This window comes from Miniopterus natalensis, chromosome 9 (genome assembly GCF_054644295.1).
Source record: "Miniopterus natalensis isolate mMinNat1 chromosome 9, mMinNat1.hap1, whole genome shotgun sequence".
NCBI lineage: Eukaryota > Metazoa > Chordata > Mammalia > Chiroptera > Miniopteridae > Miniopterus > Miniopterus natalensis.
In genome coordinates, this window is record NC_142089.1 from 58,142,843 (window position 1) to 58,161,485 (window position 18,643).

Genomic DNA, 18,643 nt, shown 5'->3' on the forward strand with positions numbered 1-18,643 from the left:
TGCCAGTTGGTCGTCTTTGGACTTAACCAAGTGCATGCTCGTTGCCCAATAGACCCTTTGAAAGTGGGTGTGGGTGTGGCTTTTCTCTTAACGGTTTTTGTTTTGGGGGGTGCTTGCAAGGACGGTACTGGAAGAAGGATGTTGGGGAGAGGGGTTGGGGGCCCAGTTGTAACATGTCGAAGAACACGCATGGAGTGTGGGGTGGGTGGGTCCCTGCTGGTGCTGTAGTTTGGGGAACGCGCGGGAGGTGCGGAGCCTTGGCGGTGGCCGGCATGTTGGTTGTGTTTATTATGGACAGCAGCGCCTGGGACGGGGAAATCCCTGCCCTTGATTCCTTTATTCCGCCCACACGAAGCCCTTGGAACACGCTTAGCTCGCCACTGGGGGTGGCCGGCTCGGAGGTGGGCGTGATCTCACGGTGCTGACTTGTGTTAGGGATTAAGGTGAGGTGTGTCCAGGATGTTTGGGGACCTGTGGGAAGGGCGTGGGCGTGTGGAAGGGAGCGAGGCAGGCGTCTGGGTAAAGGCCACAGCATCTGTGTCTTGAGAGACAGAAGTTCCGCCCAAGAGTGATGAGGGGGGTTCGGGTCAGGAGACGAGTCAAGGGCACGGCCGTGTGGGAGCACAGAGTAGGGTGGGACAGCTCTGCGCTGGGGGCGGGAGAGCTGCAGGAGGTGAGTCCAGTGAGACCGAGGAGGGGCCGTAGAAGGGTTTGTATATTTCCATATCATGATGGGCAGTGGGATGAACAATATGACCTTAAATTGCTGAACAAAAATCATTGTGTTAATTCGGGTGTGAAGTGACCAGTGACTAAACAAAACCAATGGTTTGGGGCATGGAAAATAGGAACTCAATATTCAGAATATGTAAATTTATAGTCATTTGTGTAGAGATATTTGATACCTCGAATCGACTGAGATCCGATTTAGGTTTAGGAAGAACAAAGGAAGATTAATGGATTAGCAGAAGATGGGATTATAAAGGAGATGACATCTGGAATTCCACTCTGACCCTCCTCTATTTGTCCCCTTAGCACCCTGTTCTTTTCTCTGGCCCGGCAGTAATTTTATGTACCATGTTGTAATTGCCTATTTATAAGTCTCTGTAAAGAGCCTGTATCTCCAAATTCTAGCTCAGTGTTTGGCATCATTGTAGGTGCTTTATAAATACTTAATAAGTCAACAAATAGAATCTGGGGCAAAATGTGTCCTGGAAACTAGAAGAGTTTTAAGAGTCACAGTAGTCTAGTGACAGATGTATTTGAGATGGCAAGTGAGATAGGGATCAAAAAGAATCTGTTGTGCCTAGCCAACCTGGCTCAGCGGTTGAGCATCTACCTGTGAACCAGGAGGTCAAGGTCCGATTCCCAGTTAGGGCCCAGGCTCTGTCTCCAGTAGGGGGCATGCAGGAGGCAGCCGGTCAATGATGCATCATTATGTCTCTATCTCTCTCCCTCTCCCTCCCTCTGTCTGAAATCAATAGACATTAAAAAAAAAAAAAAAAATCTGTTGTGTTTAACAGCTAAGTATGGTAATTAACCTTAGTGTAAGGGAGTTTAAGAGAAATGGTGGGGAAAAGTATAGTGTGAGGTGGAGAGTAAAGTTCATTTTTAAGGATGTTCTTGTTTGAGGTGAGAAGAGAAGACTGAGGCTACGAGGAGACAATAGGATCAAGAGAAGAATTTTAGGGACACTTGAGAAAGTTTATATGGGAGGGTAAACTGGGATAGAAATGTTGAAGATCCAGTCAAGAGACAACAGGAACCTTCAGAGAGGGGGTCATTATCTAGAGTACCTGAAAAGAGTTCTAGACAGGACTCCTTAGATTATAGGGAGGAGCAGATGAGAAGGCTGAATCGTGCAGAAGGTGTATTTTCTAGATCAGCTATTTGACCTTAATTGAAGCCTGATTTTATTAAGTGGTAAACAAGGACAAACCTGTCTTGTTCCTGTTTTTAAGGGAAATGGATTTAGTTTTTGCCCCTTGAGTATGATGCTGGCTGTAGGTTTGTCATATATGGCCTATGTGCAAAACCCTTGGACACAGACAATAGTGTGCTTAAGGCCTGGGGCGGGAGATGGGGGCGGGGTAGAAGGGGTCCATGGCGGGGAAAGGGGGACATTTGTAATTCTTTCAACAATAAAGATAAATGTTTAAAAATTGGTTTGAGAGAGAGAAACATCAATTTGTTGTTCCATTTATTTATGCATTCATTGGTTGCTTCTTGTATGTGCCCTGACAGGTGATCGAAACCCACAACCTTGGTGTATGGGGACCACACTCTAACCAACTGAGCTACCTGGCAAGGGTCTTGATTTTATTTTGAAGAAAACTTTTTCTCCTTTGAATTGGAGACAGCTCATTTGAGGGTGCAGGATTTAAAATGTTCGAGCTCATCACAGGGCAGATTACTTTTGACCTTTCTGAGCCCTAGAGCCATAATCCAAAGTCTTTAGTTATATGCTCTACCGGTTGCCTCCTCCATGTGTAGGAACTATGAGGTCGGAACAGGAGAGCACAACATAGAATAATTTATTCTCTGCCATTTATTGAAATGCATGGGAAGTATTCTCATTTTTTCTAGAATATCTTTGTTCTTTTTATTTTTTTATATTTTTAAAATTTATCTTTTGTTGAAAGTATTACAGATATCCCCCCTCCCATTTTTCCCCCCATTGATCCCCTCCACCTTGCATGCACCCCCAACCCCCAGGCCTTCACCAAACTATTGTCTGTGTCCATGGGTTATGTACATATGCATATAAGTTCTTTGATTAATCTCTCCCACCCACTCTCCCACCCCTGCCTTCCCACTGAGATTTATCAGTCTATTCCATGCTTCTGTGTCTCTGGATATATTTTGTTACTCAGTCTATTTTGTTTATTAGATTCCACATGTGAGTGAGATCATGTAAAACTAATCAGGAAGAATCAGAAAACCTGAACAGCTGATGAAATTGAAGCAGCAATAAAAAAAAACCACCACCAGCAAACAAAGGCCCTGGTCCAGTCGGCTTCACAGTGGAGCTTTCTAATTCTTTAAGTTGTAGGGTTAGATAGTTTACTAAAAATTTTTCTTGGTTTTTTTGAGGTAGACCTGTAGTGCTATGAACTCCCCTCTTAGGACTGCTTTTGCTGTGTCCCATGGATTTGGGGTTGTGGTGTGTTCTTTTGCATTTGTTTCCAGGAATTTTTTTATTTCTTGATCTTATTGGTAACCCATTCATTGTTTAATAACATGCTATTTAGCCTCCAGGTGTTTGGATCTTTTTGAGTGTTTTTACTGCAGTTTTCATGCCCTTGTGATCTGAGATGATTGATATGATTTCAATCTTCTTGAACTTGTAGAGACTTGTTTTGTGTTAACATGTGGTTTATCTTTGAGTATGACCCATGTGCACTGAGAGGAATGTATATTCTGCAGCTTCAGGGTGAAAAGTTCAGATTAAATTCATCTGATCTAGTGTGCCATTTAGAACTTCTAACTACAGCAGTTCCTTTAACATTTCCTGTATAGTAGAATACCATACAGCTGTGAAAATGAACAAACAACACAGGTAATGTGGCTAAATCTCACAAACATAACATTGATGAAAGGAAGCAAGACACAATATAATGTATAGTAAAACTATAAAGTTTAAAAACAGTCACTAAACTTAATCTATGATGATAGAAGTCATAGTGGTTATCTTTGTGATTGGGACACTCAAAAAGTAGTCTAGCTTTAAATAGTTACAAAGCCAGGACAAGAGCCATTTTCATTGTGACATTCTAGAATATCTCCTTTGTTCTCAATGACTTTTAAGAGTTCTAGTTCATACATATAACTAGAAAAAGTCAAATCACAAGATGAAATAAATTATAAGATTGGTAATCACCTCCAAGTTAATTTGTTTTAATGTAGTGGTTCTCAATCCTGGTTCCATATCAGAAACATCAAGGAATTTTTTTTTAATCCCCACCTGAGGATATGTTTTTATTGATTTTTGGAGGGTGGAGGGAGAGAGAGAAACATCAATTGGTTGCCTCCTGTATACACCCGACTGGGGGTGGAACTCACAACCTGGGTATGTGCCCCACCTGGAAAGAAACCCACAACCTTTTTGTGTATGGGAGGACACTCCAACCAACTGAGCCACACAGTCCAGGGCGGAAACACTAAAGGACTTTAAAAAGCAAGTAAAACTGATTCCCAAGTCCCAGCTCCAGAGGTTGGAGCCTGGGCAGTGCTATTTTTAAAATGATCGACAAAATGTCACAACCATTAGGATGGCTACTTTTAAACAAACAAAAAAAACCCAGAAAATACCAAATGATGTGCAGCTAGGGAGGAACTGGAACTCTGTAGAATGTCGAGGGGAATGTACAATGGTGCTTCCACTATAGAAAAACACTTTGCAGTTCCTCAAAAAAAAATTAGAATTACCATATGGTCTAGAAATTCCACTTAAACATTTATAGAAGCAGGGTCCTGAAGATATATTTATACCCCCATGTTCACTACACTATTCAAAATAGGCAAGAGGTGGGCCAAGGTGTCAATGAATGGATAAACAATATGTACAAATATATAGTGGAATATTATTGAACTTTAAAAATGAAGGACATTCTGACAAGCACTACAATATGAATGAACCTTGAGAGCAATATGTTAAATAAGGCAGTCACAAAAAGACAAATACTGTATGGTTCTACTTATGAGATACTTGGAATAGTAAAATTCGTAGAAACAGCAAATAGAGTGTGGTTGCAAGAGGGGAGAATGAGGAGTTGTTCAATAGGTATAGTTTGTTTCACAAGATGAAAAAGTTCTGGAAACTAGTTGCTCAAAAGTATGAATATACTCAATACTACTGAACTGTACACTTAAAAATGGTTCCGATGGTAAATTTTATGGTATGTTTATCACAATCTTTTTTTTAAGTTGAGAATGAACACTGAGTTAACACAAACAAAGATATTGGCTAAATGTAACACTGATCTCTAAAAGTGGGCAGTTTATTTGATAATCATGCATTTCATTTTGCTAACATACTTGGTGTAGTACCTTTGTTCTCTGATCCTTAAAGTAACAACACTGTCTAGTTATGCTAGATACTGTCTTTCTGAAATACTGTGAAGTTTTAAAGTATTTTACTTTAGGTGTAGCAATGTGCAATAAAGAGTAGCATTTTAATACTGTCATTTTTTCATAATTGTTACCATTTTATTCAGATTAGCCAGAAATCCTTTATTTTGCCTTTTCCCCTTCATTGAACTAATGATTGTAGAATAACTATATACTAATATTATCTTTAACATTGCCTGTTATTTTATTTTTCCAGAAACTTAGACTTTTCCTGCTAAGACCTCAATTAGTGTTTTAGAAAAGCAGAAAGAAATAACTGTGAAAGACTGAAATAACCTAAATCATCCAAAAACGAAGGCATACATAATGAAACAACTTTTAGTACTTGTATAGGAAAAGGTTTGTATTTGTTTAAAAATTGATTCATTTGTTATTTGGCTTTTTAAAAATCATGATGTGCTTTAAAGTATGATGTCTGTTACTCTTGAATACATTTTACTTCCTATAGAGCCATTTTGAAAGTACTTTGAAAGTAACTCAGTTGTGGGTTTGGTTTTTTTTTTTTAGGACATGTACTTGTAGACATTAGAATATCAGGATTGGAAGCAGTTAAGAATGTCTCTTCCAAGTAGACAAACAGCTTTTGTTAACCCACCACCACCAGAGTATATAAACACTAAGAAAAATGGGCGATTGACAAATCAACTGCAGTATCTACAAAAAGTTGTCTTGAAGGCTTTATGGAAGCATAGTTTTTCCTGGCCTTTTCAGCAGCCTGTGGATGCCGTGAAACTAAAGTTGCCTGTAAGTATGTCTTATAATTGCATTAGTTTAAAAAGGAAAAGAAAACCGTGTAAATCTCTGAAATAAATAAACTAGTCTCTAGTTTTATAAAATATATTTAATAAACAGCTGATTTATTCAGCACCACTGGAGCATATACCAATGACTAATTTTTCCTAAATAACAATGCTCATTTTTCTGAGTATTGAATTTCTTACTTTAACAGTTTGTGTTAAATTATAGTTCATGCTTTCTTGTTATAGCATATGTCACTTGACTTTTTCATGCGGGCTATCATGAGGGTCACACCCATGAAGTCTCTCTTGACAGTTTCTGCCTAATTAATGTGTAAGATTGCTAGTAAACCATGGAACTGGGATTATACTCTTGCTCTGTCAAATTCAATAGATACTGGTTTCTTTTTCTTTATGCCTTTTACTTTTTGTTTTCCAGAATGGTTCTACTTTTACATTCTTGTGTTATTCTTTGTTTGTTGGTTCTTTTTCCCTCTTAAAAATAATGCCATGGCAATCAGCTTTGTTTCTCATTTACTAATGGTTTTAGTTTCCAGGTTATGGCTTTTGAAAGGTAACCTATTCTCTCTAGTTACAGGTGTACAGTTTCTTAAATTTCCTTGTGTACCAATTGTATTCATTCTTAATACTAACATTTATAATGTCTTCTTGAAAATCATAGGATTATTATACCATTATAAAAACCCCAATGGATTTAAGTACAATTAAGAAGCGCTTGGAACATAAGTATTACGTGCAGGCTTCAGAATGTATAGAAGATTTCAATACGATGTTTTCAAATTGTTATTTATACAATAAGGTATGTAAGCATTGTTATACTTGCTAATTCTGTGCTTTCACATATAGGAGATATGTATAAACAAGTGCGCTGATTTCAGATTTCAGGTCTTGATTTGGAGTATTTTACCTACTTTTAAAGATGATTTTTTTTTTTTTTACCAGTTTTTATCTATCAATATTTTTTCACTCTATTTGCTATATTTTTGCCTGGATAGCTGTAATGACTTACTATGCTTTAAAAAATGAAATGCCAACAACAGCTGGTTTCTGTGAGTAAAGTATTATTTCAAAATATTCTCCACCGCTCTTCTGCCATTTTAATTATAAGATGATAAACCTTGTTATATACTAATCTTGCTTAGATTTTCATTGTATGAATCCCTGGCCATAACCTAAGAAGCCAAACAGATTACATTAAACTTCATGACAAGTTTAAGATTAGACACATTCTCAGTTATATCCTAGTAGTAGTATTTGCATCTGTGTTAATGCATTAGACTGTTTGTATGTGGACACTTTGAGTATAATCTTCACATTTTATCCATAAAATCAGACTTGTCTGTTCAATTTTTCCTCCATATGGGATTCCTGTTTCCAGGAATACTGCATCCTTTCCAAGCTCTTTTATGATATCTAAACATCTTAAAAAACATGTCCTAATTATTCAGAATCACTAGTGACACTGAAATGTAATAGAGATTCTGATTTGCTTCCCAAGGGAATTATCAGTGCCACCTTATATGTTTAAAAGATTTAAGACTATTAGTCAATGTAATTTTTTAAAAAAAATCAGAACCACTGATACTCTCAAAGTACCATTTGAAACTTCATTTTAATTTAAGAATTCCAAAGGGTCTTTCACACTCTGCATTTAAAAATAAAGTCTAGTAATTCCCCTGAGCTACCTAACTGAGAAACAAGTGTTCTTTGCTTCAGACTTTTGCTTTGTAATTTAGTGTTTTTTTCCCCCTCAATAGTAAAGCTAAGGAAAGTAGTTAAGATTTAAAAATTGAGTTCTATAGTGTCATTTTATCATTTAGTTAATTGAAAACTGCAAATAATGAGGTAATTTGCATAGGCATGAATAGGTTTTGTTTTAACCTATTTGTGAGGTAGAAATTTTAATTTCTCCTACTTTTTGTATTAATGAGATTGGTTGGATTGTAACTCTTTAGCACTCAGAAGGCATCTTGTGTCCTTTTTAGAAGTTAAAGGGGTAGGATGTTAGAATTAAAATATGAGCTGCTGTCCTTTTTTCTTAACTTAGACGTGATAAATACTGTTTAATAAATAACCATCTAAGAGTGCTCTGTTTCTGCCTTCTATAAGATAGGCTGACTTATAGAAACTTGGTACTAATATTTATACTGTCTTCTGGAAAACCATAGGATTATTATACCATTATTTTAAAAAAATGACAACAAAAAACCAGTGGACTTAAGTACAATTAAGAAGCGCTTGGTACAGTGACCATATTGTGTAACCTTATAGTATATTTTCTAGACTGGAGATGACATTGTTCTTATGGCACAAGCTCTAGAGAAGTTGTTTAAACAGAAGTTATCACAGATGCCACAAGAAGAGCAAGTTGTGGGTGGTAAGGAAAGAATAAAGAAAGGTAAGCCAGAAAAGGTTTATGTGCCTGCACATGTGTACACACGGGATATAAATATAATGGCTAAAACTAAATAATAAATCCCTCAAGGGACATAGACATCCAGAAGTCCTTTTACATCCTGTTCTAAGGGTGTAAACTGTCTTTTAAACAGTCTGCTAAACCTTGAGCACAGGGATAGCTATCATATATGATTAGGGAGGATTACATTGATTATGACCTCGGAGCCAGATTTCCTATATTGTGAGCACCCAATAAATCATGACCACTATTACCATTTTTAGTGGGTCTTGTATCTGTGCTATACTAACAAGAGGGTCAGAAATGTTGATATTATCTGTACCAAAAGATCCCATAGCTAAGAATAAAATGTTACTGTTGAGTCTAAAAATTCTGTTTCTTTTTATTAACTCAAAAAAACTTTATAGAGAAACAGTTTACAGCTAATAATCCTAATATTCAAATATGGGATTATAAAATCTTAAGTATTCAAATAGATTTATTCTAAAAGTTAACCAAGATTGTCATAGATCAAATATTGGTTTATCTATGGATCACTCAAGCTGTATAACCTTGGTTAAGTTGCTTAATCATTCCATGTCAGTTTTCCATCTATACTATCAGGAAAATATTTAGCTTTCATTGTTGTAAATGTAGAGTATATAGTTTAGTGGCTTGGATGTAGAAGACATGTAGCGGGGTGATGGTAGAAGTTGGGTTATGTTGTTTTTTCTTCTTTAATTTTTTATTCAATTTATTTAAATTAAAAAAATGTTACCTATTTCTCCCACCCCTGTCTCTTGCAACTGCCAATCTGTTCTCTCTGTGATCTTGTTTTTTGTTTTTTGTTCTTATTTTTTTTAGATTCCACATATAAGAGAACCCATACGGTATTTGTCTTTCTTTGTCTAATTCATTTCTCTTAGCACAATGCCCTCTAGGTCCATTAATGTAGCAAATGGCAGTATTTTATTCCTATATGTCAATTTCTTTATCCATGTATCTATTGGACACTTAGGTTATTTCCGTATTTTGGCTGTTGTGAATAAAGCTGCAGCAAACTGAGGTACATGTATCTTTTTGAATTAGTGTGGTTTTTTTCCTTCGGACAAGCACCCACAAGTTGAATTGCTGGATCCATCTCTAAATATGGGTCTTTTTTTTTTTTTAAGCGCTTGATATTCAATATTCTTGCTAAATTCCATCTCTGTTATTAATCTCCAAATTTATGTCTCTAAGATAGTCTTATCTGAGCAACCAATTCTTATCCCCAAGCTACTTTACTATCACTAAGTTTTTCACTGGATATATTCGCTTAGATGTCTTATACACATCTATCACTTAACATGCTCACAGTTCAGCACTGATCTTTCCCTGATCATTCCTTGTAACAGAAAATGGTACTAATACACAGTTGTTCAAGCCAAAATACTAGAAGTTGTCCTTGGTTCCTTCCTTGCTGTGATCTCCCCCCCCCCCCCATATTCTGTTCATTAGTAAATCATTTGGATTTAACCCCCAAACTGCCCTTGCAACCATCCTCGTAATGTGATCCTGCTGTCTGCTTACAGTGATCCTGATTATCCTGCCTGGTCTCTTCTCTATATGATAACAACAATGATCTGTTAAAAAAATAAATTAGAATATGTCATTCACCTGTTTAAATGTCTTTGGCTCTCTTTGGCTTCCCATGGAAGAATGAAGTCTCAATTCTTACCATAGCCCTTTGTGATCTGGTCCTTGCCCAATTCTTCATTCTTATCCTGAGCTACTTTCCTATCACTAGTTTTTCCTACTGATTGTCTTGGAATACATTTTTACTGCCAACCATTTCCTGGCTGTCTGCTTCTTATCTTTACAGTAACATCTTAACTGCTATCTCCTCAGAGAGGTCTTCTTGGCTATCTTTTCTGTAGTAAGACTCTACCTTAATTTTGTCAGCATCCTATCTGTTACCTTCCCTACGCTTAGCATCACTTGTAATCAATTTGACTACTTATTTTATGTCTCTTTCTTACACTAGACAACATGTTTTACAAGGACAGACTGTCTTCAATTTTGTGCCCCAACAACTAGAATGGTGGCCTGATTCTTAATTGGCATGCAATAAATATTTATTGAGTCCTCCTGTGCTTCAAGTACGGTATTAAGCAATACAAGAAATATAGTGGAGACCAAAACAAAGTGTCTTTCCCCTCACAGAGCTTTTTGTCCTCGCTGAGGAAATAGATAAAAATAAGTAAATGTAGGCATTCCTCATTAAACGTATCTGTTTAGTTTCCGAGTTCAAAGAGCAACAGATGAGAGGCTATCAAAGAATATTCGGTTGTTTGAATCTTGTTGGTTCCTAAGTTTTAGTGAGTAGTGAGAGCTCAGAGGCTGAGGATACTAAACTTATCTTGAAATATATCCAATTTATTTGGGTCCTAAGTTTATTTAGCAATAATTCGGAAAGTAGGGAATACGAATATGTTGCATGTCAAATGTGATAAGGGTGTGGTAAAAATAAGAAGAGAACTGGAGAGTGGTGAGGGTGGGAAGACGGTTATTTTATATTTGTGGGCTTGAGGAGGTTACATTTGAGTAAAGGCTGACAAGAATTTTGTAGTGAGCCATCACGATGTGTCCTTCCAGGCAGAGCAAATAGTCTGCTCATGCTTAACAAGTAGGAGAACAGCCACGCTAGAAGGTTGGGGTGAAATAAGGGAGGGAAGTGAGGTTGGAAAGAGGTCAGGTGTGAGGAGAAGGCAAAGAGATCATGCATATACTTACAAGCCCTTGTGAGGACTTTGGCTTTTACTTAGAAAATTAGAAGTCCTAGGGCACTGAGCACAAGTATCATAATCTTATGAAATTTTAAAATGTCACTTTGGTTGCTATTTTTACAATAGACTATAGGATGTAAACACAGAAGAAAGCCTCTTAGGATGCTATTGCAATAATTCAGTTGAGAATTGATGCTTTGGACCAGGGCAATTACAATTTCTGAGAACTGTATAGTTGGATTTTGGATATGAAGATAGAGGCAAAAGGGTTTGCTGATGGATTGGATATTAGGTTTGAGAGAGTGGATTCAAAGATGACTACAAGGTTTTTGGCCTGAGCGACTAGAAGAATGGAGTTTCCTTGATGGAAGGATGGACTTGTGAAATAATAAGAACATGCATGCTCGTTCCTTTGGCAGAATCATCTAAAGGATATATTGATAAAGTCATGTTTGCATCTGTCATTCTGTGTCAGGTAGTGATGGATTATCTGTAATGATTTTGAATCCTTGGATATTTATGCAGGACATTGTGAAGGCCTCACATAGTATTATACAGTTTGTCTCCGAGACATCTGAAATTTTTGCTATCTGTCTGTTAGAGTTTACATCACACATCTTTTTGAGTAAAATTAATAAGCCTACCATTAATACCAGGTTTTGAAGTCTTTGATATATCTAAATTGGTCTAACACTGTCAGCAAGTATGTGGGAGGGTTTCAAAGGAGAATGGGAATGTACCATGTTTATACTGCTAAAAAGCACAACTAAATGGATTAAAATAGAATACTAAGAAAAATGTCTTAGTTCTATATTTTAATCAAATATTGACTGTGGTTCAAACTTTGCTAGGCACTCAACAGAATGTAGCAGTTTCTTCTGTTAAAGAAAAACAGTCTCCTAAAGTATCGGAAAAAGTACTTAAGCAGCAAGTGAGTCCCTCTGTACTTCCTGAAACATCTATTTCTCCTTTAAATATGGCACAAGGTGCTCCACCCAGCTCTGCCTCACAAACAGTGGCCCAGGTAAGTTTACTGTAGCTTTGAAGTATAGTTCAGTGTAAGTTTGATTGTTGTGGTGTCTGTACCTTTTTTAAGTTGATATGAAAATTGGTCTTTAGTATACAGCTGTCAATCTTTTTGCTTGTGTATATTTTGTGAACAGAAAACTAGGATGTGGGTCAAAATTTGGAGACCTCTTAGGTAGAATTTGAACTGCTTTAGTATCTTTATAGTTTCTTTTTTTCTTTCTTTATAGTTTCTTGAGTGTGTGTGATGTAACTTACTGAATTCCTTTAAAAAGTCAGGTCGATAAATTTTTTAAAAAATTTATATGCCCTAGCTGATTTCGTGTATTCAAAAACTTTCCATATAACCATGACCTTTTTTTCTATCCTTCATTAGTCTCAAAGGTTTGCACAAGACAGTTCATAGGGTATGAGAAGAAAATAAGTGAATTATTTCTTTTGCCTGTAAAAGAAATCAGCTTTTACTAATATTGAATATGTGGAAGACATGTTGCTAATAATCCTTTCCTTTGTTTTTTTTGATCATTTGTTTTTTAAAATATATCTATTGATTTTAGAGAGAGGGAGGGAGGGAGAGAGAGAGAAACATCAATAGTGAGAGAAGCATTGACTGGCTGCCTCCTGGCCCACAACCTGGGCATATGCCCTGACCAGGAATCCAACTGCTGAGCCACAATGACTGGGCTCCTTTCCTTTGTTTATTAAGAAAATTTGTTCTGAATGTCACCTTACAGTTTTTTTGTTGTTGTCGAATTGTTTTGTTTTAGGTTACAAGGGGTGTGAAAAGGAAAGCAGATACAACTACTCCTACAACTTCAGTAGTTAAAGCAAGTGGTGACCCTTCCCCAGCACTTACAGACAAAAAAACAACAAAAATACCACCTATAAAAGAAACTGTGCGGAAGAAAGTTTTGCAGAATTCTCAGCAACAATATAAAGTTAAAGTAACTGAACAATTAAGGCACTGTAGTGAGATTCTTAAAGAAATGTTTGCAAAGAAGCACTTTTCATATGCATGGCCCTTTTATAATCCTGTTGATGTTAATGCATTGGGACTCCATAACTACTATGATATTGTAAAAAATCCAATGGATCTTGGAACTATCAAGGTAAGTCTTAATGGGAAGAACTTCTTTTCTTGATTATAAAAGTGATTTTTTGTCCTTGTAAAGAAATATCAAACTGAGACAATGATAAACATGAAAATTAAAACCACCTGGACTGAATCGTGGGAACATTTAAAAATCTATCTTATTTTCTATTCAAACACATCCATTGTTTTTGTTTTGTTTTTTAAATATATCTTTATTGATTTCAGAGAGAAGAAAGGAGAGGGAGAGAGAGAGATAGAAACATCAATGATGAGAGAGTCATTGATTGAGCCCACAACCCGGGCATGTGCCCTGACCGGGAATCGAACCCTGATCACCTGGATCCTAGGTTGATGCTCAACCGCTGAGCCACGCCCGGCGGGGCCACATCCATTGTTCTTTACCACAGTATTTGAGTTACAGTATATAACTGTACCCTGAATTTTCACTTACTGTAGTGTGGATATTGTCTCATTATTTTTAAGAATTTTATTTTTATTCTTGCCTGAGGATATGTATTGATTTTAGAGAGAGAGAGACGAACATGGATGTGAGATACACACATTGATTGGTTGCCTCCCCCATGCAACCGGACCAAGCATCAAGCCTGGAACCAAGGTAGGTACCCTTGACTGGAATCACACCCAGGGCCCCTCAGTCCACAGGTCGATACACTAACCACCAAGCCAACCTGGGTAGGGCAAGAATATTTTTAATGAATGCATAATTCTAATGCAAAAATCTTTTTGCCTAAGCCGTATATATTGTTTCTAAACCTCTCTGCACTGCAGGGTCTCTTTATTGATGATTTGGAAGCTTTAAATTATTGGAAAAATTTGTTTATGTAAATTATAAGGGAAATCACTAAAAATAGAACTGTAGTATTTACAAAAGTTTTTTCAATCGTCTTCTGAATGACTACTCATTGTACTCCATACTTATTGCCTAGAACAAAAATTTTCAACCCTTTTCATCTCATGGCACACATAAATTAATTACTAAAATTCTAAAGCACACCAAAAAATGTACTATTTTTTGGAAATCTGACAAAAAATATGATTTTCATTCATTCACACCGAATGGCTATTCTTGTGTTGGATGTTGTCATTTTTTAATTTGACAATCTAAGGGAAAAGAGGTCAGTGCTTCTTACTAAATAGTTATTGGGTATCTTAAAAATTCTCATAGAACACCAGTTGAAAAATCATTGGTCTAAAAAGTTTGGCTTTTTTTTCCTTTAAAAATTTTTTTTTAATCATCAACTGAGGATATTTTTTCCATTGCTTTTTTAAGAGTGGAAGGAGTGAGAGAGAGAGGGAGGAACATCTATGAAAGACAGATTGATTGGTTGCCCCCTGCATGTGCCCCAGCTGGGGCTGGGGATTGAGCCTGCAGCGGAAGTATGTGCCCTGGGCCAGAATCGAACATGGGACCCTTCAGTGTGGGGGGACGGAGGGGTTCTAACCACTGGGAAAACCTGCTAGGGCTGGCTTTTCTTTTAAACAAAGGATTTTTTAATTTTTATCACCAACATGAAGTTTATTAACATGTTACTAATTTTTGTGTTCACCCTCATTTTTTTCCATCTTACTCTTTCCCTCTTAGTTTGTTTTCTTTTTACTAAAGTGCAAACTTTGTAACTCTTCCATAAACACTTAGGAGTCTATATTTTGTCTGTATTCTTTTTAATTTTTTAGCCTGGGCCACTGTGACTCAGTTGGTTGGAGTGGCTTCCTGTACACAAAAAGATAGCAGGTTCAATTCCCTGATTCCTGTCAGGACATATACCCAGCTTGCAGGTTCGATCCCAGTTTGGGACAAGTACAGGAGGTAACTGATGGATGTTTCTCTCTCACATAGATGTTTCTCTCTCTCCCTTCCTCTAACAATCAATTTTAAAAAATATCTTTAAAAACATTTTAATAGTTATTACAATATTATTGATTATATGCCCTATTTTGTACTTTACATCCCCATCACTCTTCTGTAACTACCAATTTGTACTTCATAATCCTTTCACCTATTTCACCTAGCCCTACCTCCAACCCCTTCCATCTGGCAAACATCAAAATGTTCTCTGTATCTATGAGTCTGTTTTATATGACTTGTCTTTCTCTGCCTGACTTACTTCGCTCAGCACAACCCTCTGGGTCCATGTTGTTGTATATGGCAAGATTTCATTCTCTAATGGTTGAGTTATATTCCGTTGTTTATATGCACCACTTTTTAACCCATTCATCTGTTGATGGACACTTAAGTAGCTTCCATATCTTGGCTATTGTAAATAATGCTGCAGTGAACATCTGGATACATATGTCTTTTCCATTTAGTGTTTTGGGTTTAAAAGTCTATTTTGTCGGTACAAGTATTGCTATCCCTGCTGGGTTTGTTTCCAGTTTTATGATATATCTTTTTCCATCCCTTTAAGGTGTCTCCTTTGATCTGAAGTGAGCCTCTAACAGACAGCATATGTAAGGGTCTTGTTATCCATTCAGCCACCCTACATTTTTTTGGAGCATTTAATCCATTTGTATTTAAAGAAGTTGTTAATAAGTATTTATTGCCATCTTAAAATTTTTTCACCTTTTTTTTTTTTTTTTTCTTAAAGACCCTTTAACATTTCTTATAATAGTGGCTTGGTGGTGATGAGCTCCTTTAGGTTCTTTATCTGTCCTTCAGTTCTAAATGATAGCCTTGCTCCGTACAGTAAACTTGATTGTAGGTCCTTCATCACTGAATATTTCCTGCCTGTCTCTTCTGGCCTACAAAGTTAGTGTTGATAAATCAGTTGAAAGTTGTATGGGTGCTCCCTTTTAGGTAACTGCTTTTAGGATTCTTTGTCTTTGACCTTTGGCATTTTAATTATGGCATGTCCTGGTATAGGCCTCTTTGGGTTTATATTGTTTGGGACTCTCTGGATTTCCTCGACTTATATGTCTGTTTTCTTGAGCAGGTCAGAGAAGTTTTCTGCCATTTTTTTAAATGGATTTACCCTCCCCCCCCCCCCCCAATTTGGTGGTTTTTGCTTCCTTATCTTCCAAATTGCTGATTTGATCCTCCCATTCATCTACTCTGCTGCTGATTCCTTGTAATGTATTCTTCATTTCTGTTATTATGTTCTTCATTTCTGACTCATTCTTTCTTATGTTTTCTGTCTCCATTTTTATGTTTCCTCTTTGTTGATGTTCTCAATAAGTTCATCTACTGTACTTCTAAATACACTGAGAATCTTAAAACCAGTGTTTTGAGAACTCTGCATCTAGTAGATTGGTTGTCTCCATTTTGTTTAGATCTTTTTCTGGAATTTTGCTCTGTTCTTTTATTTGGGTCTGTTTTCTTTGTCGCTTCATTTTGGCTGCCTCCCGGTGTTTGTTTCTATCTATTATGTAGAGTTGCTATCTCTCCTGGGCTTGGTAGTAGTTATGTAGTAGGTGTCCTGTAGTGCACAGTGGTTCAGCCTCCTCTGTCACCCAAGCTGGGCACTCCAGGTGCACCTCTTGTTGTAGTTGATGGCTGTTAGTACATCAGTGGGAGGGATTCACCCCTAGGCTGATCAGCTGCAAAGACTGGCTGAGACCACAGTGGAGGATCTGTGTAGAGGCCAACCCCATGGACTAGGACTCACTTCAGCAGGGCAATGTTTCCCGCTGAGTCTGCCCCTTTAGTATGCCACTAATGGAGGTAGCTGGGTGGTGCTTGGGCATGGTCTGAGGCTGTCCACCGTGCGTGCTGGCTCTGCGACCTCCTGGGAGGTGCAGACCAAGGTCAGATGATGTCTGTGCCCTGCCCAGGGACCACCTGGTATGATCTACAAAATGGTCTGCTGATGGTTGCTACTAGAGCTGTATTTGGAGGTACCCTGGAGAGGCCAAGCTGCAAACCAAGCCTGGCTTCTGCTAGTACCACACCCGGGGCCACTTAGCAAGAGATATGGGGCATGCCAAGGGCAGATGCTGCTTGTTTGAGAAATTTTAGGAACGCCCACCAAATGAGCAAGACAGACAATGTGTAAGGAATAGCCACTGGAAGAATCTTGGATCTGCCCAAAACTTGGGTCTCAGGGAATCACCAAGGTGGAATAAGCATTGTTAGCCAATCTGATACTCAGATATGACACAAGCCTGCCCACTGTGTGGGGAGTTCTCAGCAAAGGAACAATGGCCTCTTCCCGCACTTCCGTCTGGGAGAAAGCGGCTACTCCAGCCCTTGCCCTGATGCCTGACAATTCAGTTCCTCCTCTTATGTCCCTGGCACCTTATGAGCTGCTGCCACAGCACGGGAACTCAGGGCAAGTAAGTTCATGCACAGGCTCTTTCAGAATACCTGGGACTCCAGGAGCTTTCTGTCTCATTCAGCCTCAGTACCCGTTTGTTTTTCCAGCTAGAAGTTATGGGGACTTCTCTTCCTGGTACTGAAACCCTGGGCTTGGTTGGAGGGTCTGTTGTGGGCCTGGGGCCCCTTGCTCCTTGTGGGGTGAGTCTCTTCAGCCAAGATAATCCCTCTTGATTTTCAGCCACCACATGTGGGCATAATATTGCCCTGGTCTTAATCTCCGCCCCTCCTGCCAGCCTCGCTGTGGCTTCTTTATATCCTTAGTTACAGGACTGAATGATGGTTGTTCTGTAATTTAGTTGTAATTTTGATGTGGTTTTGGGAAGGTGTGAATACCACCTTTACCTACACCACCGTCCTGACCAGAAGCCCTGTTTTTGTTTTAATCTTCAATGATTCTATAACTGCCTATGCATTTCTAGAAGTTATTTTCCCTCAACACTAGGAGGATACCTTCTGGTATCTGTTGCTGCTGGTAAGAGCTCTGCTTTCAGCGTACTTGTTATTCCTTTGGAGGTAACCTGTCTTTCCTCTAGTTGTGTATTTAATTTTATTCATCCCGACTGGAAATTAGCACGTCCAATCTGAAGCTCATGTTTTAAGTTCTGAAAAAACATTTAACCATTATCTCTTCAAAATATCCTTCTACTTTTCCCTGTACACTAACAGACTGACAGGTCATGAAACATTTCCTGAACTAAGTAAACCTGAGCTGAATCTTAAAGGATAAATAGGACTTACTACGTTATAGGACATTCCAGGCAGAGGGAGCAACTTGCAAGGCCTTGAGGTGAGGAAAGCATTTTCAGAATACTGTAGCAGGACAACATGGAACATGGAGAACATGAAACAGTGACAGGGGGAAAGAGCTGCCATTAAACATGAGAATTATACCCTTATATTTGATTCTTAAAATGATTTCTCTAGCGGCAACCTGGAGATTGGTTAGGAGGCTATTATAGGATTACAGGGGTAAGATGGTGATATTATTTAGTTCTCTGAATTCATTCCAGCCTCCAGTGATATGATTGGCGGAAAGTTGTTTCATGTTTTAGTTTTGCATTTTGTCAATTACAAATGAGTTCTGGCATGTTGCATTTGTTATTGACCTTTTATATGTTAACGAATTGTTCATTACACATTTCC

General features: G+C 37.9%; 1 protein-coding gene across 1 annotated transcript in view; it reads left to right on the plus strand.

The window, feature by feature from the left end:
• The first annotated feature begins 5,670 nt into the window (after positions 1 to 5,670).
• The window catches only part of BRDT (bromodomain testis associated), a 35,705-nt gene continuing 22,732 nt past the window's right edge, over positions 5,671 to 18,643 (plus strand). The window contains exons 1-5 of the mRNA XM_016197222.2: positions 5,671 to 5,874; positions 6,550 to 6,687; positions 8,172 to 8,286; positions 11,900 to 12,072; positions 12,842 to 13,183. Coding sequence (XP_016052708.2) covers positions 5,686 to 5,874; positions 6,550 to 6,687; positions 8,172 to 8,286; positions 11,900 to 12,072; positions 12,842 to 13,183 — 957 coding nt within the window. The 5' untranslated portion in view covers positions 5,671 to 5,685. The remainder of the gene's footprint in view (positions 5,875 to 6,549; positions 6,688 to 8,171; positions 8,287 to 11,899; positions 12,073 to 12,841; positions 13,184 to 18,643) is intronic.